The sequence below is a fragment of the Vanacampus margaritifer genome, chromosome 14 (assembly GCF_051991255.1).
Source record: "Vanacampus margaritifer isolate UIUO_Vmar chromosome 14, RoL_Vmar_1.0, whole genome shotgun sequence".
In the NCBI taxonomy this organism is placed as follows: domain Eukaryota; kingdom Metazoa; phylum Chordata; class Actinopteri; order Syngnathiformes; family Syngnathidae; genus Vanacampus; species Vanacampus margaritifer.
The window spans coordinates 17,039,125-17,063,198 of record NC_135445.1 but is presented as its reverse complement, the minus strand read 5'-3'; the positions used below and the strand labels follow the sequence as shown (position 1 = coordinate 17,063,198).

General features: G+C 37.8%; 2 protein-coding genes across 10 annotated transcripts in view; both read right to left on the bottom strand.

Moving 5' to 3' along the window:
* akna (AT-hook transcription factor) overlaps positions 1–7,568 on the bottom strand; it is a 28,078-nt gene extending 20,510 nt beyond the window's left edge. For 3 of the 4 annotated variants that reach the window (XM_077543107.1, XM_077543109.1, XM_077543110.1), the window contains exon 1: positions 7,240–7,568. The gene's annotated coding sequence lies outside the window, so the exon portion shown is untranslated. Of the gene's footprint in view, positions 1–6,891; positions 6,928–7,239 lie in introns of those variants that run through there. The other variant, XM_077543108.1, reaches the window with a different exon arrangement.
* A 9,823-nt stretch (positions 7,569–17,391) lies between these two features.
* whrna (whirlin a) overlaps positions 17,392–24,074 on the bottom strand; it is a 146,279-nt gene continuing 139,596 nt past the window's right edge. For all 6 annotated transcript variants that reach the window (XM_077542439.1, XM_077542440.1, XM_077542441.1 and 3 more), the window contains one exon: positions 17,392–18,048. In XM_077542439.1, coding sequence (XP_077398565.1) covers positions 17,866–18,048 — 183 coding nt within the window. In that variant the 3' untranslated portion in view covers positions 17,392–17,865. The remainder of the gene's footprint in view (positions 18,049–24,074) is intronic.

Genomic DNA, 24,074 nt, shown 5'->3' with positions numbered 1-24,074 from the left:
TAGATTTACTCTTTATTACAACATCGATTAAGCGACATAATTGTTTTAAAAACCCAATGATTTCCGCCACCCTGACTGCCTGGTGGAAGGCACTAGAAGTAACAAAAGCCCAAGTGGGCTCTCTCCCCTATGGCATAACCCCGACTTTCAACTTAACAATTAATCGTTTTATTTAGGTGTGTGGGAGCAGAAAGGAATTACACATGTCCACCACATCTCCTCAGATAATATGTTTATATCATATACATCCTTGCTCCAAAAATATAAAATAAAAAACAGATTTTTTTTTACATTATCTACAAGTTAAAAATATGATAAAGAAACAAATTCCAACACTTCGGGGTACGCTCCAACCGCCTGTTTTAGCTAAAGATATTACCAAGCTTTCGCCGACAACAACAAAAAAACTTTCAAAAATATATGATACTTTCATATACTGATAAAATGTCTTTACCCATCTCAAAATGGGAGACAGACTTGTCTATAGCTCCGGAATCTGACTTTTGGATTCAAGTTTGTGAAAACGCATTTAAAATGACAAAACACACAAATTTTAAACTTATCCAATATAAAATTATTCATAGAACATACATTACTCAATATATGATGAAGAAAATGGGACTCTCAGACTCCGACATTTGTCTCCAGTGTTTACAAAACACTACAGACACTTATTTTCATGCTTTATAGTTATGTACTCCGGTTATGTATTTCTGGACTAAAATCTTAGAAAAACTTTCTGCTATCTTGGACTGTAGGATACCTTTATCTCCAAACTTGTGTTTGCTAGGCGACCTAACAACAACTGACTTACCACATAAACAATTTCAATCTACACTTGTAGCCCTTACTATCGCAAAAAAAAACAATCCTTGTTAACTAGAAAAATAAACAAACTCTGAATATCGACCAATGGTCTAACGCTAACCTCCTCATAAATCACATTTTAATGGAAAAAATATCTGCCTCAAATAAAAACCAAATATCAAAATTTATAGAAACATGGTCTACGTATATATAGAATATTTCAACCTAATTCTGGTTCCTTAATTCTGGCTGTTAGCGAGAGCCACCACATTGTGATAACTTACATTGATGTTTCTGTATTTGGCGATTTGTAACTAATGGTTGTGTTTTTATAGTCAGGAAACCAGTTGCTGCCAACAGGATCGAGCAGATTCACCTCCAATGGGCACTAAGGGTTAATATTCGGATTCACTGCATGCCAGGGGGTTAATTCTAGTGCTGTCTCCCCTGGCTGGGCGTGGGCGGGTCTGCCCCTCTGTTGACTGCTGGGTGGCGGCTGCGTCTTGGCCGTTCCCTGGGTCTCTTGGGGGGTGCTGGGTTGCGGGGCTCTCCCTGGTGTCCGGGGTGGCGCCGCCCCGGCGTGGTCCGTCGCTCTGGGCCCGGCGGCGCGGTTCGGGGCCTGTGGTCCGCCGGGGTGCCCCGTGGTCCCCTCTCCCCTCCCTTTTCCTCCCCCTTGCTGCCTCTCCCTCCTCGCCTCTCCCCGCCTGTCCTCCGCCTCCCTGTCCCTTCTTCCTCGTCACCCTTCCTCCTCCTCTCCCCCTCTCTCTGCGGCCCTGCCGCTGCCTCCTGCCCTTCTTGTCGTCTCCTTCCCCCGTCCCTTCCCCCTCCCCTGTCCGCCTTCCTCCCCCTCCCCTGGGCCGGGGGCTCCATCCGTGGCCCGGGTCTCGGCGCTCCGGGGGCCGGGTGGCTTGGTGTTGTGCCCGCCCCGCTCCGGTGGACCTCCTGGCACCTCGGGCGGGCCCAGTATGCGGGAGGCGAGCCCTATCGCCCCGCCGGGCTGGTCCCACATGCCCGCCGGGGTCCCGGTGGGGTGGATGGGGGTTTGGTGGGCGGGTGCGCCTCCCTCCCCCGCCCGGTTGGGGGGAGGGGGGGGCGCTGGTCGCTCCTCTTAACTCACTGCACTAGTTTTGCACAATACATTTTTATAGACATATAGGGCACATAACACACCTGGGGGGGTGGAAACACCATCTTCGCCCTACAACTCCCCTCCAATTTTAATGCACCACACAACTGTGTGTGTGTGTGTGTGGGGGGGGGGGCATTGGTTGGGGCAGACCGCAGTGTAGAGCAGTGCTGCGGTCCCCTGTCCGTGCCCCCCCCCCCATTAATTTTTTTTGCGGGGGCTGTGGGCCGGTGGGGTTCCTGGCGGGCCTGCAGTGCCCCGTCCTGCTTCGTTGGGTTGGGGGCGCGGGCCGCGTTGGGGTGGGGGGCGCTCCTGCTCCTGGGTTTGCTCTCCGGCCGGTGGCCCCTGCGGGGACCGCGCGGTCGTCCTTTGGCACTGCAGCGGCCTGGGGGGCCCTGAGGTGTTGCGCTTGCCCTGTCCTGGCGGGGGTCGACGGCTCCCCTCTTTGGTGGAGATTTTCATGCACGCCAGATCCACCACACCAGCATCTATCGAAACTCAGACACAATCTTCCTCAGGTCAATGAATCGGTGGAGGCTGGTGTCTGTGGATCTCACTCTGCTTCATCTGTCCTTCCTTCCTTTCCTCAGTCTCTCCTTTGGTCTCTTGAGGTCTCCCTGATTTGTTGAAATTTAGATGTCTCTGGGGTTGGTTGAGGACTCTGGTTGGTGGCCTGGTGGGTGGTGTCTGGTCGGTGCTGGATTTCACTTTCCTTTCTTTTCTTTGGTCCTTTCTCGGGTTTCCTGATGGCCTCACGACTGGCTGGAAGTGTTCGGTTTAGAGAAACGGTATGGGATTTTTTATATTTTTTATAGGTTTTAGGTGAACTAATGAATGCACGCACGCACGCACATACACATATTCACCCATATACAAAAAAAAAATAAAAAATACAAAAAAAAATATATATATATATATATATATATATATATATATATATAAAAAAAGGAGAGCAATGATGATGACATGTCAAATCGAACCGAATGAACAATACTGAGCTCTCCAGAAAAAAAAACAACACTGAGAAATGAATTTGATTTCATTTATTTATATAGAAAGGAATGGATTGACAATGAAAGTTTTCATTGGCCAATAGGGCTGTTTTAAATATGTCATATAAACTTGACGATGATGGTAATTATAACTTTCTGATCACAACAAAATGAATTATGCATGACATTTATTTATTTTTTCTGGAGAGCTCAGTATTGTTCATTCGATCATTTGATAGGTCATCATTGCTCTCCTTTATTTATTCATTTTATATATATATATATATATATATATATATATATATATATATATATATATATATATATATATATATATATATATGTATAATTTTTTTTGTTGTTGTTGTTGTTTTTGTATGTGGGTGAGTATGTGTATGTGCGTATGTGCGTGCGTGCGTGCGAGTGTGTGTGTATGCATGACATTTCTAATGATGTTGATCCACAATGGTCCAATAAGGTCTACCACACAACACCAACGAGCCTCACCACTCATCTGGCTCCCAATAAGTAGGGTCCAGTTTAAAATTCAAGTCAATTGTCGTCTCTATGGTCATCAGGTACGTTTTTACTGACAAATGACTGACTTGTAGACAAGACAAAAAAACAAAATGGAGAAAACAACATTAGTTTGTAGCTTTCTAATGCTTTCCCGCCGTGGCCCATGTTTTAATTAAAAAATTTCCCCCCATAAAATTGGTGAATTTTTCATTTTATTGACTGAATTGGAAATGGAAAGAACAAAGGATGCAGATTCCTACTTTTTGTGGCTCTAAAAAAAATAACTGATAACTATTTAGATGAGATGAGCTGACATTTATTCTTTTAATCATAAATATAAAATATTTGCAATCTGTACCATGTTGTTGTTGTGTTTTTTTTTTACACATTTTATTGTTTTTTTTTAAGCTCATCACTCATCTTTTTTTTTTAACATAACAACTCTGCCGTGGCCAGACAAATATTTAATGTGACCATGAAAAATGATAATACGAGCTGAATGTTATTTGTTTTATTAAATTTTAATTCTACATGATGGAAGATAAAATGGAATTCTAAACATCAAGTGGAGTGGGGTGGCGCGGCTCAGATCCTAGCATGGTTGTCAACCAACCTGAAGGTTGTGGGTTCGAGTGCAGCTCTGCTGCTCACTGCTCCCACAGGGGATGGGTCAAATGCGGAGAGTGAATTTCGCCCCACTTAGGTGGGTGTGACAATCAGTGGTACTTTAATTTAAGTCATATGTGTCAAACTCCGGTCCTCGAGGGCTGCAGTCCTGCAGGTTTTTGGAGGTTTTCCTCTTCCAACACAAGCTGATTCCAATCAGCAGGATCGTTATCAGGCTCATGCAGAGCTTGCTGATGAGCTGATCATATATCAGAACCGGAGTTTGACACCTATGACTTAAGTGGTTGAACCCTACAGGCAGTAGACTTGAAAGAATATGCTGTGATGTGTGGCTAACAAAGCTTTTGAACATCATCCGAAATGCACAGCAAATCCATCAATCAAATAAAAACATAACACACAGCTCTTGAGTGTTCTTTTAGAATCTCTTCCTATACATTCTGCATACACATCACCTAATACTCCTCAAATATGGGTCAAGGACAGTCAGCAAATGAGGTTTGTCAGTGTGCACAGTGCACACACACATTTCTTTCTGCAACATGGTTAAAAACAACAACAACAACAAAACTTCACACAAGTGAAAGTCTAGCAAAGCTACTGTTATAATCTAACAAATGAGTCGTCAAAATTTTGAAAATATTCTTATGTTAACCGAGTAATGATTCTAAAATATATTGAGCAGAGAACACTCCAGTTGAGCAGCACTCACATTCTCATTGAGAGAAGTGGCTGCAGTGCTTCGTCAGTATCCCAGATTACCACAAGCAGATTGTTACCTTGATTCATCTGGCATTCTCTATATCTGTACACGACTGGTGGAGAACTCGCTCACTGTGCCTTCACATTGACTAACATGCCAAACTCTTTTCACTATGCAATTTTGGAGACCACAAAAATGAGTGGAGACGGCTCAGCAGCTGAACAAATGCAGGACGTTTAGAAAAGAACCCGTGAGAATCTCAAGGGGCGGAAACCATGGAATATCATCTGCAAGTATCCAAATTTGGCTTGGAAGTAAATCCAGAAAAATCCTTGAGAAGCTTTGTGAGATTGTATGAATAAAGAAAATATAAACACACCTGTTTTCCTGCACATGCATAAACCGAGGGTTTTCTTCTGTGGCCATATGGGGAAGAGGGGGTTAATAATCTGCATATAAACCTGTACTGGAAAACTGTTAACTGTGATGTTTCAAGAATTCCAGAGCTACAAAACATTTCAACATTGATACAAAAATAGTTTGGGGTTGGAAAAAACTAAGGATGTGTGAGTAATGATACCAGGCATCGGTATTTGGATGATACCAGTCTTATTTTAAAGTATCATGATAAAGATGAAAGACTATTTATTCATCGTAGATGTTTTAGGACTACGCACATTAACATTAAGACACTTTACAGCACTGTGTCATTACCTTTGAAAACATTTCACTTGGAATATGGCATCCGACTGGTCGATTTAAGTGCTGAGTTATGGTTTAAATCTGTTTCTATGCCAGCAAATTGACTTCATACAGTCAGTGGTACTGTTTGGAGACCGCTGCCATTTAAGAGAAAAAAATTATAATAAGCTTGTGCATTACTGTAATGTCGGTACAACATAAATATTTGAAAACTTTTGGCATTGAGTTATTCTTTGAAACGTTAATATTAATGTGTGCAAATGCAATGTCTTGATTCAAATCAAGTTAGTACACAGTCATAGCCATGAATGTAATTGTACAAAACATGGTGGATGGGACCCTCACGGACCGGAATTGGTGACCCTCGCTAGAGGCCAAGTACACGCTGCAGTTGTGTAAATAAATGCTTCCACACAACTAATGAAAATAAATAAATAAATATATATATATATAATATAAATAAAACAAATAACATACTGTTTATAATATCTGGTCTTTCATGTCTTAGTTTGAGGTTTCTACAATTCACAACTTTTCACTCTACTTTCAATATTTTTTGTACATATTGTACTCTATTTTGATGCTTTCCATAGCCAGCATACAACATGCACAGATGGTCAAATGACCTTGTGCTTCTGCTTTTAGATAGATACAAAACTTACAGACCAGAGAACTGCAGATTGTCTGAAAATTGCACTGTGCATACATTATATGTGATCCTACCACTTGTAAATAAATACTGAACAAACATGACTACTAAAATAAAACTGAACTAGCATTTAGCCTTCCAGAAAATGTGCTCAGCGACCACAAAATGGGGTACGCTGGTTGACACAAACACAATTTAATGCAGGGGTCACTAATACAGTACAGTAAATACACTAATATATGTGTTTTACCTATAGGCCTGTTCTAAATAGAGTGCACTATATGGGACATTGTAATTTTCTAGTAATGTAGAAGTGATGATTTGAAAATGTAAACACTTAACATTTATAGAAAAAAGTGGTAGCAAACTGATGTTTATTACCTTTCTAAGTCATTATTTATAAATATTGTGAGAAATCATTGACAAATTCAGTGTTTCTATTCACGTCACAGCATCAAAACTAGGGAAAACGCCTGTTTACTCGTCCTCCATACAATCTTGATCTTGAATAAAATTTGGCATAAGTAGCTTCCATCGCAAGTAGGCACACTCACAGCATGTTCATCTAGCGGACAAGACACGTTAACACCTTAGCCCTTCCCTAATCCCAATGTGTGAGTCCAGAAAGACTTGCTCAACAACCAATGTCAAGAAATACCGATCAGCCTGCCAACCGCGAGCAAAGACTGAACATTGTCCCCGAGGAGAAACTATTTTGGCGAACAAATATCCAGTAAATTGAATATAGAAACGCATTTATCCCTACCTTGAACATATAAAGGTTCCCAGGCAGGATTTCCAGATTTCACAAGGGCCCGTTGCCATGAAAACCACTAAACTATTGAGAGCAAAGCCCCGCCCCCGCCCCGGTGTCACCATGGCGCACACTCAGCACAACAAACCATTTCAGTCAACGGGTTTCAACACAGCACGACACGTCAAACTATAAAGTAAGCAGGTTTACTTTAGTGCAAAGGATTCATTTGTATAGAGGTACAGATAACGCTTACACGAGATGGATCCCGTTCGTACGTCTTCTAAAGTCACTCCTAACACATTTCATTTGCCACCACATGTCCGCTCCATCAAAACGGCAAAAAAATAATGCCCGTACCTTAATTTGGAACATGTTTCACTGGTAGTTTCTCTGAAGTAGCCAGCATTGTAAAATCGAAGACATTGTTGTAGATATTGGTCAGTCAGCTCACCGACAGGGTCGCGGATTTAACTTGTAACTTTAATCAAGCTAGTTGTAACTGGTTAGTTGTATGCCCTGCGTTTAGTCTCTGCCGTTGTGCTCCTCTCAGATCATTATTGTAACAAAGCAGCTCCCCTTCCTCGTCACCTAGATTTCTATTGCTAACTGTCGTAATCATATTTCCACTACATATTGGATTTGTGTATGCAATGCGAAAGCTGTGCGATACGTTCAAGTATGGCCTCCTACCAGACACTATTTCGGGATAAAGTCTTGTAGGATTTAAATACAACTTTAGAGGGTTATGATTGGTGAAGTACTTTGTAGGAGGAGCTTAGGTGGCAGATTGACATGTAGTACTCGGTGGCGGTGTGGTTCCGTCGCTTGCCTTCGTTGCGTGTCAAGCGGTACTCGACTTGCTGTTTAAAGATTTGCCCACAAGGGGACACTATCAGCTCGGTTTACCTTATTACTCTCCGTGCAAAGCATTTTATTTGCCTTTTGGTTACTTTGTTTCGAGTGATGTCAGTGCAACACTGTGTGATATACACGCATGCAGCCAAACAAAAAAACGCAAAGAAAAACTGGAAACCATATCAAGTCAAAGCTTGACTGGTGCTGGATGATTTGCATTTTAAAACATTTATTCTAACAACATTTATTCACATGTAAAAATTACATGATTCATTTTAGCACTCTTCCGTTCGTTTACAAAAATTGATAATTGTAACATTTTATGGCCATGCCATGACACCAACCCATCACCTTGATTGTATTAGCATTAATAACAGAAATGCTTGTGAACTGCTTGCATCTATTGTGAATCATTGCCAATTGCTTATTGTTAATTCAGAATAAGGGGAAAAAAAGTATTTATGTTCTGAAAAAACAAAATAAAACAAAATTGGGATTTCACACAGTATTGTCTCAAAATAAAATGTTTAAAAAAAATGTCTTAACAAAATATTTACAATCCTAAAAAATAGAAAATTAAACTTATCAGCAGCACGAATTTAAGGGGGTTAGCTCGTTTGCCTCACAGTCAAATAAATGGTCACAGTTTGAGTCTTGCCTTTGCGCTTCTTTCCCATGCTTGCTTGCGTAGGTTTTCTTAAGGCTGCTTTTACTTTCCAAAACACATGCATGCTAGTTTTTGTTTTTAGTTTTTTTTATTTTAATTATTACTCAATTGTCTGCTTACCTGGGATCAATGAGGATAAATGGTTTACAACAGTTGTTCCTGATCAGATTAATCACATCACTTAATTAGTCCAAATAATTATTGACTATAGAGATGCAGTAATTTTCCATATCTATGGCATCTCTATTGACATCTTCAAAAGGAGTCTCCTTGATGAACCCCTTAGTCTTGAAAATCACAGAAATTTGGGTGAGTTGGGAGGTTGCTCCAGAACGCTGTTGTTCTTGGCCAGGAACTGTCAGATGCTCAAGGATTTCTAAGGCAGGCGCCTTGCCACGGTGGTGCAGCCACGAGTTGTCCTTCCACGACTCTCGCCTCATACACTGAGCCAAGCAAACCATACAGGATCTCTTTGTAGATGTCGTGTTTGATCGTCTGGTGCAAACTTGTAGTTTGAGTTTAAAATTGATGTGACCCCAGCTCTGGAACATTTTTGACACACTTCTTATAGTGACAGGCAGAAACAAGCAAATAGATGACAATTAGCCTGTGTATCTGCTTTTTGTGTGTTGTTTGCTGATGTGTTGAGATTTTGTTTGTAATATAAGATATGTGCCTTGGCCTATTAAAGTTTTGGAAACACTGATGTTACACGCCAGTCATACAAGTGGCCCTTTTGCACGTTATAAAGTGGTTGCCTGCTGTTAAACAAGTATACAGCGAGAACATAGAGCAGTGATTCCCAAAGTACAGCTACAGGCTCCCTCTAGTGATATGCCAAAGAATCACTGAATTCAATTAAAGGTACAGTGTTTATTATTTAGTGACATCTTCTGGTGAACAAATAGAATGTAACGAGTTTTAAGCACACACTACAGTGCCTCAGAAAGACCAAACTTTGCAAGCCTACCACCGATTACTACCATTTATTATTTGGCGTGAGCGAGCGAGCAGCCCGGCGAGTAGGAGTTAGTCGAAGTGGCTAACAAAAGCAGCTAGCGGGAGAAGGGAGCAAAGCTAGCAAAAGCAAATCAGAAGGAGACAAGTGGCTTGAGCCCGAATGACGGGACTCAGTGACGACCACCTGCAGGCCCCAGCTGTGGAAAGTAAGCGGTGGTGGACCTGTTGGGTCCGACAGTCGGTGCTAGCACCACCAGAGGCTAACTACGTTCGCAAAGTTCTCCTTCTGACATCTGAAGCAGAAAGAGGGTGCGACCTATGTAATATAATTATTGATTACTTCACCTACGATTATATAAGAAAATCTACACTGATGTGATCGAGCATATTTTTTGCACATTATTGCAATCAATAGTTTTTTTTTTTTAAATGAATGAATTATAGAAAATTCTATAATATTAAATTGCTTTAGTCCAGTATGGTTTGTTGTTCAGTTGTATTTAACTTTTAAAAACAAGATATTGTCATTTAATCATTTACAATTGTTTGCTTTCAGTCTTTCAAGATACAATTAGTATTTGTTGTTTATTTATGTACAATACATTTTGAATTATTATTTAAGTATAGTTTTTATTTTTGTATATTTGGACATAGACTTAGTGTTTCACCTGTGCATAATGTCACAGTTGCTAAAAATATAATAACATACTGTATTTTTTTTAGGAATAAAACTTCAAACTCATTTCTCTACGCGACATGTTTTTTTTATTTTATTTTTTACTGTTGTTTATTAACTATTGTGGTACATGTATTTTTATTTATTTTTTATTTTTCAGGTGGTAAGAGAGACCAGAACTTGATGTGACACTTTTTACACTCTTGCATATTTCTTGGAATTAAACATCATACAAAATGTGTACCACTTGAAAGATTAAGATCTTAAGGATATATTTCGTAATATTGTCATTTTCATTTTGTGTCTCAGTGCTGAGTTATAAGCAATTAAATAGAGAGTGTAAACATGTGACATGTTGCCCCACCATCAGCTAATTTGTCTCACTCTATGGGGTGGGATGTCACATTGGATTTTGCAACTAATAACACATGGACCAACTAATTCCTGTTCACCTTTAACACACTTCAAAGTGAACATTGAAGTCAGTCATAAAACATATTTTGTCATTGAGCTTGAACATTTCATTGAGCTTAGCCATTTAACAAAATATTATGCAAGATTCAAGTCCTTAGGTACATAGCCTCACATGCCAGTTTGACCTTTCTTAAACAGAAAATTCAAGATAAAAAAATAAAAAACTTGAACAGTTAACAATTGGGAGATTTAATTATAATCGCTCAAATAAAACTGACAACAAATTTCCTCACTAGTCAGACTGGCGTATATAAACCAAGGTGCCAGCATACATTTTTCATTAGCTCATTCTTTGCATATGTGACATCTAACCCCAAACTGGCTGAGACATATTGCCCCCAAATTTTAAATCAATCCATCCATCCATTTTCCAAACTGCTTATGCTAGCTCTAATTTAAAGTTATCTTAAAACCAAACAATGGCTTGAAGTATACATTTCTGTAATTATTTGACTTTCAGAAAAACAGAAATGAAAGCATCACCTTGTTCACTTAAAAAAAAATGAGCCAAGCTCTCTCCATCATACACCTGAAGGTTTTTGTGCAGTTATCTTTATTGAAAAATTAAACACACTTTCTGTATAAATAGCATTGTATAACCCTCCTTGTTCAAATGTGCTGGGAGCAGGCGAACAACATGAGAAATGTGACAGACGAGAAACAAAAAAAAAAAGAAGATGAAAAAAGGCATATGTAGAGCATCCCAGGGCGGAAGCTAAACAATAACCAAAACTAACCGGCTAATATAAGAGGAGGCACACTGATGAAGAAGTTTTGAGTGAAGACAAAGTCACTGTTGGGAGTGTGTGTTGCTTAAGTCTATGCCACCGTGTCAGAGCGAAGGCCAGACTGCTATCATGGTGGCGTGTGATTAATGAGACTGTCCGAAGCTGCCATTACTTCCTCCCGCGACTCTCCCTCCTTTTTAATAGCAGGTCACTGAGGCCCTTAATGCTATTGACATATTTTTAAAAGATGGGTTCATTCCAGAGTTATATTAGACAAACATTTTATCACTCTTTGGTGAGTCTTTAATTAAACATACATTGTGAATTGAAAAAATAAAAAAAAACAGAGAAAAATAACAACTGTAATGGACCTTTCTTGTCATGTTGCCTTTCTGAGAGTTGCATTAGTCAACAATTCACCTGAGCATTGTAAAGCCAGTAGTGGAACATTTTAGGCGCACTCACAGAAGACATCTAAAAGTCCAGTTTGTTTGATTAGTATGAGCATTTCGCACCGTACACGACCCTGGTCTGAGAACGCTTGGCCCAAACAAGTTTGCTTCTACACAAACACGATGTGTTCGATTGTTCCTTCCGCAAGTTACTAATGCTAAGCGTCACATTGCAGAATAGAAAAGAACAGTGCAAACCAGGATAAGCAACAAAGGCAGGGAATTTGCGGTCGTATTGTCAAGTAATGGCACAGGTAAACGCATTGAAGCCTGAATCAGTGCAGAGCGGTGCGGCTAGACAGGCGAGTGGGGGGCAGGAGAGGAGAAGGGGGGTTAATAGCACACAAGTTCCAAGTGGCCCTCCTGTCTTGCTTGAGAAATTCCTTATCGACTGCCAACGGTGTTTACAACATTAACCTCAGCTAGGGAGATCAAAGTCCACAAATTTTTAGTGTTTAGTGGCTCCTTTAAGGTTGAACACAATCCATTATGGGACACTGGTCGACCTCCAACTGGCTAAGCTACCCATTGTTAAAATTAAACTATAATTAAACCATAAAAACAATAAAGTAGTTTAATGACAAATGACAAAGGCATAAAGCTAATGTGCATCGTCTGGTAACAGAAGCGTTCTTCTTTTCCCACATTCGTCACCATTTGCTGAAAAATGGCTCTTTTGGTATCACCAAAAAAAGCCACTGACTGACTTGTTATTAAAGGTATTGGCTAGCGTTTTATTGTTTTCATGTATGCAAATATATAATAACATTATACACTGGTAAATGTTTAAAAAGATGCGTAAGGTGCATTTGCAATGTGACTAACTACACGACTGTACACTTTTCTCATGAAAGAAATTTAAAAATGAAGTAAAATTTGAATATTTAATCTTCTGGTACATGCAAAGGCAAAGTCAACCTTAGTTTATTAAATTAAGATTTAAAAGAGACGTATCAAATATGATACAGATCAAAGGTCACGTGGAAGTTGATTTAAAATAAATAAATAAATAAATATATATATATATATATATATATATATATATATATATATATATTAAAAAAAAAATCTTGTCCAAAATAACCAATTAAGGCTCCATTTTCAAAGAATCCAAATTTCCTGTCAATTATTTCATGCTTCGGGCTTTACAAGGTGAACACATATTCCACAAAAGCAATATTAATCACAATGTGGTGTTTTGGGGTTGACTTCAATAACAGTTTTAAGATGGCGACACTGTGATGCTGTAACTGGGTTTTATTATTGTGGGAGAGATAAAAGATAAGAGGTTCCACTGTTTAACTCATTCACTGCCATTGACGACTATAGTTGTCAAAAATTCATTTTAACTATTTCTAATAGTTTCACATTTTTTCCCATTTTTGTTAACAAGAGTATGAAAACCTAGAAAAAAATGTATTGAACATTTAGAAGAGATGTAAAATTTGTAATTAATCTTGAGTTAACTAGTGAAGTCATGTGATTAATTACAATTAAAAATTGTAATCGCCTGATGCCCCTAATAAAAAAAAGAAAAGATAAGATTAAAAATATATGCGTCAGACAAAAAAAAATCTAGGTTTTCATACTCTTGTTAACAAATGTGGAAAAAAAATGTTAAACTAATAGAAATAGTTCAAATGAATTTTTGACGTCTATGGCCGTCAATGGCAGTGAATGAGTTAATATTATAGTTGTTTTATCCATTGAAAAATGAAACATAAAACAAATCATATTGGATGACAAGTTAATGTCTTTTCTGATTGAGACCAGTTATATATTTAAAAAAAAAACATCTGAAATGGTTTTATTCTTTTCAACAAAAAGAGGAAAATGAAATTGAATTCAATGGCATATGACATAGCATTTCTCAGACTGACTGTATTTGCTACCAAGAAGCTTCGATGCGATGATGTCGTCTGCTCTTTGAAAGGTGACATCATGTGTAATGTGCAAATGCTCAACACAGATAACAAAAGCTTTCGTTAATGCGTCTGTGTTTGATTGCATATTCAATTGTTTAGCTGTTGCGCAGCAGCTTTTCTTTCAAGATCACGCTGACAACACATTTGATGGGTTTGAGTGCTGCCGTGACAATAGTACATTCATTTTTGGACATCCTTTTTAATGAAGTGATGAACAAATAATTGGCTGTTGCACTCAAACACAAGAGTAATGTAAGAGACTGAAAAGCAAATTAAATCATAGCCAGTGTAAATTGTGAGCTGAAATCCTATTTCCTTTTTTCCCTCTATCAATAGTCACAAAGATTGATGAAAGACTGATCAGGTCCATTTTTTTTTGTATTTGTTTTGTCATGTGCATTCTGAGAAACAGAATTTTCAGGAACACTATAAGTGATTTTCAGGGAGCAAGTTATGATGAACCCAGCAGGTCCTCACCATCTGCCACACAAGCATCTTCACAGCACAGCTACAAAGATTCATTTTTCGCATCTCAAATGTAACTTTCGACTGCATACACACAATATATATATATATATATATATATATATATATATATATATATATATATATATATATATATATATATTTTTTTTTTGAACAATATATATTTGATAGTTAATTGAATATGCAGTGGAATCATTAAAACTGAACATGGAGTTTGTACAGGTTTGCTCGAAAAATACCTTTGCCATACATCATTAAGGTTGAGATTTTGGTTTGGTCATAAAGTGTCATAAAATAAAAGTACAATAATACACATTCAAATTATGTTGGAGGATCTCCCTAGCCTACTTTAAAGTGTACCTTTGGCGCCCAGAAGCAGAAATACAGTATATATAGTTTATCAAGAAAAATTGCATCCAAACGTTGTTTTTATTTATTTATTTTTTGGTGTATTAAAGTAAGCTTAGAATAGCTCCGAGAACGTATTTGTGGCCATGACAGCTCATGCTTGCAGCCATACTTGCCTGCAAAGAGGGAAGCTGTGACATCGCAAGTTGTCTTGCATTTTTGTGACAAATCTGAATTATTTTCACAACTCTCCGCACTCAAGCTCCATCAATCCGTCACTGACGATGGCCATTTGGTGACAAATGAGACACGACAGACGAGGCGCTGTACGTGCATTTAAGTCAGTTCCTGCTGTATGCAAGCCGGAAGCCTCTCAGGTCAGGTCAGGTCAGGTCATGTTATATCCATAGGGAAGTGATCTGGCGTCAGTGTTAATTTTGACCCTAAAAATTCATTTAGTTTGAGTATTTTGACTTAAATGTATTTAAAGTTTTAGTCATTAATTTAGTCATCTGATTGTATTTAATTTTAATCAAATTTTACTCGACAAAACTAAAAGAGCAATTTTAGTTAATTAATCAATGTTTTCCTTCAGCATACATTTGAACTATTAAACAGAAAATCTAAACACAATTATTAAGTGTAGTTTAACACGCAAGACATTTTTAACTTTGTTTCAATGAAACATGTTGAAATGACAATAATATGCCATCTTAGAAATTACTTTTCACCTAAATAAAAGGAAAAAATTGCCTAAGATTAATCTTACAGCAGTAGAATGAATGTAAACATGTTTGAACATTAAATAAAGTGCAGTGAACAGTTTCTGAGTGTTTTTGTTGTTGTCCCACCTGCGTTTCATTCCTTCTGATTGGATTTAGTGAATCTTTGTCACTGTGTTGTTTTAGTTTTAGTCATTGACGGAATTGTGAGTCAATTTTAGTTATCATCATCGCCTCAATAAATGGCTTCTATTTTAGTTTTCGTTTCAGAATTTTTTTGTCAGAATTTTTTTCTTAGTGATGAAAAATGTGATGACAATTTTTTTGTTGACGAAATTATCACTGTCTAATGCGTATCACTACTAATGAGTGCGAGTGACAACCTGTCAATGTGGCGACGAGCAATTATTTTGGCAAATACAAAACTAGACACAAAAACGGGAACACCAGATATTGATCAGACTTTACAATATTGGGTAACACTTTATATTAACTTTCCGTTATAACCAGTTAATAGATCATTAGTAAACTGTTAATTAATAAATCATTAATGATGTGTTGTTTGTCAACAGTTTGTTAATGATTTTCTATTCTATTTCTAGGATTTTTGTAGATAGTTAATAAATCATTAATAAACTGTTAGCTAATGAGTTATAGTTAATGATTTATACCTACTAACTACTGAATGAGTAATAGATCATAAACAAGCTATAAATAAAATACTATTGATTTGTTAAGTATCAGTTAATAGTTTATGTTATTGGAACATTATACTTGAATTGCAACTATTCCTCATTAACTGTTAGTAAATAACTCATTCATTAACAGTTTACTAATGATCTATTAACTAATTATAACGGATAGTTACCCAATATTGCCCCGTTTCCCCACCAATACCTCAAAATGGGGCACCACATTTTAAAAGAGGTATTGTGACAATAATTCAGTCAATAAGTCTTTTTTTCCACAATTGTATTCAGCAACTCCAAACTAATTGAAGGTGGGCCATCGTCAACAGATTGTGTTCAACTTCAAAGGTTCAACAACAGTTACATCTTGTTTACTCTTTACACAAGATACATTTTGTTCCAGTCCTTCCATTTTCTCCCAATCTCTCTAACGCTATCTGATATCCTATCTCCTAATTGTTTTTTTTTTGTTTTTTTTATCTCCTAATTGTTTTTCTCTATAAATGGAGAGAAAGGGTGTCCAAGAGTGAGGAGTATACTGTAGCTAAGCTCTTTGGCAGAGTTGTCTTCTCCAATCCTTTTGACTGCCCCCTCCTGAGTTGTTGCACTGGGCATGGCTTCATCATGCTCCCTGGAGAGTTTAATTAGTCCGGGACTTGGAAATTATACAATAAAATGGTCTAGGTAGAAGGAGCAGCGGCAGCATGAAAAACACTGAGTGGTCTTAAGTGAAACACTTATTAGAGATGATAAAACCCACTGAGCGCATGTCCACATTTAGGTGTTCCATGTATCTTCATTATACGCTCCCTTCTTATTAGTGTTTATGCTGTCAGGCGTGATCATGATCTATGACGTACTTTCATTAGCTTATAATGTATGGAGGACCAAAACAAAAAATAAATGACTAAATAAATAAATAAACAAATAAATGCATAAATAAATAAAGCAAAAAGAAAAACAGATATAAAAAAATAATTAAAAAATTAAATACAAAAATATATATAAATGGAAATAATATATCCATCCATTTTCTTAACCGCTTAGTCCTCACAAGGGTCGCGGGGGGCCCTGGAGCCTATCCCAGCTGGCTTCGGGCAGTAGAGCCTGAACTTGTTGACAGCCAATCCAGGGGAAATTGGCTAATACATAAATATAAATTCATTTCCATTTATATTTATGTATTAGCATTGTATTTATATATTCATTTATTTTTTATAAAAATTTGAATTGTATTTTTAGATCCGTTTTTCTTTTCACTTTATTTATTTATTTAGTCATTTATTTATTTTTAATTTTGGCAGTTTTGGTCCTTGATAATAATGAAAACAAAATGACAGTCTGGCTGTACTGAAAGAGAAAATATGATTTGAATCTGGAAGCATGGCACAGTGGTTAGCACTGTCACGAGGGTTCAGCAGTCAAACGTTTGCACGTTCTCATTGTGCTTGCGGGGGTTCTCTTCAGCTCCCTTCCATGATACTCATTCGTTTGATGCTTCAGCGGACAACATTTATCTGACAGATGTGAGCTGCTCCGATTCATTTTTATTTTTAAATATATGTGTATATGTTTCCATGGGTTTATATGTCATATATAGCTCATTTATACATCTATATTTATTCATCTGTACATATATAAATTCAAACTAGGAAAGCCGAGTAGGAGCAGTCTTAGCAGGTGCAGTAGCCAAGAACTAACAAAATAAATTGACTGCGCTAACTTGGACGACTGCAAGAATTCGATTTCAAATGGAGGCCAATCCATTCATTTCAATATCAAGTGAGCAAAATATAGATTATATAGGCTTTGCTATTATCTACTGTAGTGCATAAGGTCTCACAGCGGAGAGGTAACATGTTGAAAAGAAATCGAGAACAGCTCCGTGGTAGAAACTAGATTTTGTAACAGATGAGGTGGACTTTCCTTTCCGTCCACCTCCAAAGAGTTGTGCCATTTCAACATAAAAATGTCCTCCTCCCCTGCTGGTCTCTCAATCAACTATAGTGCTACATTGAACTCAGTCACCAGAAAGTCCACATAGTCCCTCTCTTTGGTCTTGAAGGCCTCAGCGATGAGGCGTGCGGCGTCCTTGTGTTCACGGCCCCTCAGGGAAACCCCGTTCACCTCCAGGATCACCTGACCCACCTTTAGCTGACCACAGCTGTGAGCTGAACCGCCACGCTTGGAGAAAGGGACATACAAAGACCAGGTTATTCAAAAAATATTGATAAATTATCTTTTTGCAGCATTTACACTCTTGATCAATTCTCACATACAGTAAAGACGGTCAAGAAAAGTTATACAATAAATAAATATTATAGAGATTGGATCCAGCTAATTGAACACAAAATGGACGAGAGGTAAAAAAAGCCTCATTTGACAAAGTTGAGTTTGCAGGAAATTCTCCACATGATTTCACCTTATATTTGCAAAAGCCAGCAAAAAAGGATATATTTTGTAAAGCTAAACTACAAGCTTGTGAAAAATGTTTCTTAGAAGAGTACATTTATGTCAAGGTTGAGGGTGTTTTAGTGCATCTTATACATTTATTTGTACAGAAGAAAACATGCTTGAATGAATGAACTGATAAATGCAGTGACATAAAAATTGGACTCATGTTTTCAAAATTGAAAGGGAAGTAAAAACTAAAGAAAAAAATGAGTAAAAAATTTATTTAATTTTACAAATGCTCCCAAAATAAACAAAAGTCTCATTATATGTGTTTTGTTGATTTGGTTGTCATGTTTTCCTTGTGCCCCTTTTGTCAAAGTCTGTCTCGTTAAGGTTTATTGTGTCCACTTGTGCTTGTCATCCAATCAGCTCCTTCAGCTACTTGTCTCTTGTCCAGCTGGCTCTCGCTGGCTCGTCAGCGCGTGTATTTATGCTGCATTCGAAGAAGGTGGGAAGTCGGATATATCCCACGTGGATTCTCCCAGTTCCGACCTCAATGCATTTGCGGCAAATGTAAACAACAAAGATGGTTGATTTGTTTGTTTTTCCTGGTTAACACCAGTCAGTGAAAATCCTGTTGGGTTATGTAGTTACTTTTTCTGAATGACTAAATTAATGTCATAATAAATAAATAGATACATTTGTCTATAATAATGTAAAGTATGTTTTTGCCGCTCACATTGAGTGAAGTCGGGGTCCCCCTCCCCTGACTTCTCTGAGTTCAAAGGGGCGTTCCTGTGCATACTTCCTGGTATGAAGTTGGAAAAGTTCGACTTCCGACCTTCCTCGAATGCAGCATAATTTCCCTGTTTTCTCTCAATCCTTGTTGGTTCATTGTCCTTGTCATGTCTTGCTGCTGGTTGGTTGGTCAAATTGCTCAAGTCTTCGTATTGTTTGTTTAGTTACTTTGTAACTTGTTATTTTGGAGATTAAATTCCCATTTTGTTTGAGTGCACACGTGCCTCGCCTCCCTGATTCCCTGCATCTGGGTCCTCAACCCTCACACAACCTTGACAAAAAATATTATTATTCATCATAATCATAAGACATATTCACAATAATATAAAGCAACACTTAACTGCATGTGAAATTAGTGCAATATACTTAACTTAAGGCATGTACTTGTTCATCTGACTGGCTCTGCTCTTCAATGTCATGTGACAAACATAATGTTCATTCAGTGTACTTGCTAAACTGTTTCCACTGAAAAATGTTAGTCTTCTGTAAAACAAACCTCATGGTGAGTACTGTTAGAAGACAGCATCTAAAATATAAAATTCTAAACTTGTGCCACGCTAAGGACATGTTTCTCCCCAGGCAAATAAAAAGTCTGCTTCCACATATTTAGTAGTGAATTGAACTAAATATGCTGAGATAGAGGGAGTTTATGAGCCGGCACGCCTTGAACTAAAGCGCTGTCATCCAACATTGTGCATTTCACAAGATGCACACCTTATTATCGTGAAAATGGATAAGTCAGCAATTCTTGTTGCGTTCTTCGTCTATGGTGACTAACAGCCCATTTCAGGATTTTCAAGTTCAAATGGCTACATTGATGGGACACGTACTGTATTCCACTTTGAGCGGCAAGGTAAAATTAAGGTTTCACCGAATTAGTGACCAGTCCAGTTTGTATCGTCTGCTAAATTAAGCTGAGAAAGGCTAAGGCTCCATGTAGTTCCTGCAACCCTCAACAAAATAAGCAGAATACAAAATGGAAAGATGAATCCAGTTAAACAGAAGCTGAATGGGAAGATGATTTACCATTAGGAATTTAGGATATATCGATTTACCTTGTGTAATTTTTCATTTAATCTGAGATCGTTATTTTTAACTCTGTTTAACTCTGCATTGATCAGAGGTTTAGCCCACGGTGGGTTGCACTTCATTCACAAAAGGGCACCAGTGGAAAAAGTCACCGGACTTTTAGCATCACTAAAGGCTCAGTGCCAGTCTGCAGAACACACTATCATTCTCACTTGTATTGTATAATAAGTCCATTGAGTGATGATGGTTCAATTTGACACACACATACACACACACACACACACACACACACACACACACACACACACACACGCACACACACACACACACACACACACACACACACACACACACACACACACACACACACACACACACACATATAAAAGCACACACACCCAAAAGCACATGTTCCTACAACTGTTAATACTTTGCACATTTGGAAACTAGGTAAATAAGAGACAAGATTTTAAATGTCAATCTCCTTATGCACCTCTGGGCATGTATCCAAAACAGCTTCTGTGCTCACCTAATTCACTTCTGTTGGTGCACTGAATTTGATTTAGACAATCAGGCAAATTGCTACAGCCTATTTCTTGAAGATAAATGCACAACATTATGCTGAAATATTTATGAAGACAGAACATAGTATGCATACAGCATTGTCCACACATTGGTCATACACTGCATTGCTTTTGCGTGCAGCTTCAACACCAATCTCCTCATTCTGCTATGTTTGACCAGGTTATGTTTGTAAATGACAATTAGTTCACAAACATTTTTATCTGGCTAAATAAAGATAAAAAAAATAAATAGATTAATTAATGTTTTATCAGTCCCCATATGGATTTGTGGTATTTAAGCCCCCCCCTCAATATTAATTTATTACACATTAATTTGAAGTTGCAATTTACTGATGTAAACAACACATGAAGTGACTGCAGGCCCTCATGTCCCAGTTTGCCTCTCGGGCTTGAATGCGGCATATATTTGTCCATCCTTTCTCAGTTTAGAGCGTGACGGCAGTGTCACTGAGATTTATTGCTGTCAGGTTTGGTAGGGCCAAGTCACGCAAATTTGCATTCTGATTATACGTTGAAGCACGCTGTGCCAAACTGTGGATAGACCCATTTCAAAGTAGGGCAAAAGCAGACTCCAGCCAACTTCAAGTGACGATTTTTCTTTTCTATGGTGGCAACCTTTGATGGCTTGACATATCACATTCACTTGAATGCTTAAGTGTCAGACACACATTTGTGGGAAAATACATATTGCAAAACATTTTCAAAGTGGCAGTTTCTCAGTCTTGTTTTATCCTCTGACTGAATCAGTATGTGCCTGTGGACTAATTTTCCTAATGTTTCGTACTTTATTTTTTACATTATGCATTACATTACATTTTAAACAAAGCTGTGGGCCGAGTCACTACTCGGGTCAATTTGACCCAATTTTTTGGGTTTTGTGAAAACACCTTCCTCCCCCCGCCCCCGTAAAAACAACAACAACAACAACAGAAAAAAAGGGTCGTCTATACAAAACAACCCCAAAACATTGTTAAATTGACCCAGTTTTGGGTTTTGTGTGCACTCTAAAACAGCTGGGTCCAAAATAACCCAAATTTGGTTTAAAAGGGGACCAACCCAAATTTTGGGGTTATTCGTTTCAACCAAAAAGTGGGGTCAAATTAATAATCCATAACCCAATTTGTGGGGTTTTGTATACACTCTAAAAAGAGTTGGGTCAAATATGGAGCAAGTCACTACTTGGGTCAATTTGACCCAATTTTTGGGTGTTGAAACCACCACCAAAATTGGGTCGTTTAAAAAAAAAAACAACAAACACAAAAAAATCCTTGAATTGACCCAGTTTTGTACAACAATCTCTCCAAAAATGGGTCAAATTGACAAGCAGTCCCGTTTTGACCCAAATTGGGTTATTGTTGACTTAAATGTTTTTAGAGTGTGTTAATCATTTTGACAACCAAAAATGAAAAACACATTTTTGAATTGTTTTTTTGGGGGTTATTTATCTAACTCAACATTTTGGTTTCAAAGATTAACCCAAGCTGTTGGGCCAATCCCTTTTTGACCCAAACTGGGTTATTTTTTGACCCATTTTTAGAGTGAAGCGTGAGTAATGTCATGTTACTGACTACACTCTAAAAACAGTTACGTCAAAAATAAACCAACTATGGGTGAAAAATGGACCGATCCTCTACTTGGGTTTATTTGAACCAATTTTGAGTCAAGAAATGGATCTTTTAGTGTAAAACAACTCTTAAATATTGGTCAGATCCTTTACATGGGTCAAAAAAATTGAGTCATTTTGTATAAAACAACCCAGAAAGTTGATAAAGTGGATCGATCCACTGTTGATCCATAATTGGGTTACTTTTGACCCAACTGTTTTTAGAGTGTATGATAGAACAACTCCCAAAATGACTGTGGCCTATCGTGTAATACTCTAGCTCAGTGAGCATACTAACTCCATAAGTGTGATTTGCTCCTCACTGTTCTTTTTTTTTTTTCAGTACAGAGGAGAAGTAGTAGCCCTTGAAGTAAACACAGATGGCCCACAATCTCATCTAGTGTTTGCGTTTAGTGTGTCTTGTTCCAACCGATTCAAACGAACAGTTTCCAAAAGAACAGTCTCACTATGTACTATTAAGAAGTGGAAATCCAAACAACCTGTACTGTATAAAATAACCAGGAAGAGCAATTTTAAGCAAAATGACCTCTGTAAAATATGTTGGGTTATGAATTCAACATTTACATACACACATGTAGCTTGGGTGTAAAGATGTGATTTTGGTTGTTACTGAAAAAATATGGCCATTTTGAGTTTTTTTCCTCCAACCTATTATTTTATTTGATTAATTTCCACTGTTGTACATAATAATTTGGAAGACTGTATTTTGAGTCATTTTGAAACAACATCAACAACAAGAACTTTAGCCATTATTTGTCTTGAGCTCTAATAAAACTAAACAAACCAATGAACCCACCCAGAGAACATCTTTGTCAAGTTGCTGACGAAACGACAGTGGTGGGACTGATAACAGGGGAGAACGAGGCAGCCTACCTGGATGAGGTCATACGAGTGAGATTTGCGTTCACTGAGCAATCTGACACTAAGAGCTGTCAGGAAGGAAAACCTGCACACACAGCTGCTGGTGAGTTTCTACCGCTCCAGTATTGAGAGTATGCTGACCTACACCATCATGGCGTCACACTCCAGCTGCGCTGAGGCAGGCAGGAGTAGGCTGAACTAACAAATAATATTTGTTGAGTTTTCCTCAAATTAATATATAAATATAAAATATACCATCTGCTCCATACCGAATGAATAAAACTTCCTGAGCCATTGTCAAACTGCTGCTGAGTGGTTTCTAAGTCATGTTGATTGCGGCATTTCTCGGTTGTGATAAGTCAGTTGCTAGAGAAATGGCACAAATTGTTACACTGCTGCTCTTGTAAGACAGTCGATTTTAAATGCCATATTTGTTCACCATGTTTTTCCCCAAGTGACAGCTGCCATGACAATTACATTCTGCTCTCCAAGTTTGAATGGCATGAACAAGCAAATATTTTCTAGGGCTGTAATTGTAACTCGCGCCATATCTATGTGGATTTATTTTAACAGGATATCACATGTTCTAATTATTGTCATGGCTGCTTAGAGCACTGGGGTCAATATCACTATAATGTGCCTTGTGCCTCAGAATCAATCAGTCAATATCAGTGTGGCATTCCCCACATACTAAGCTTATAACTGTGTGTAATAAGTGATTAAATGTAATATATATATATATATATATATATATATATATATATATATATATATATATATATATATATATATATATATATACAGTGCTCAGCGTAAATGAGTACACCCCCTTTGAAAAGTAAAATTTTAAACAATATCTCAATGAACACAAAAACTATTTCCAAAATGTTGGCAAGAGTTTAATATACATCTGGTTAACT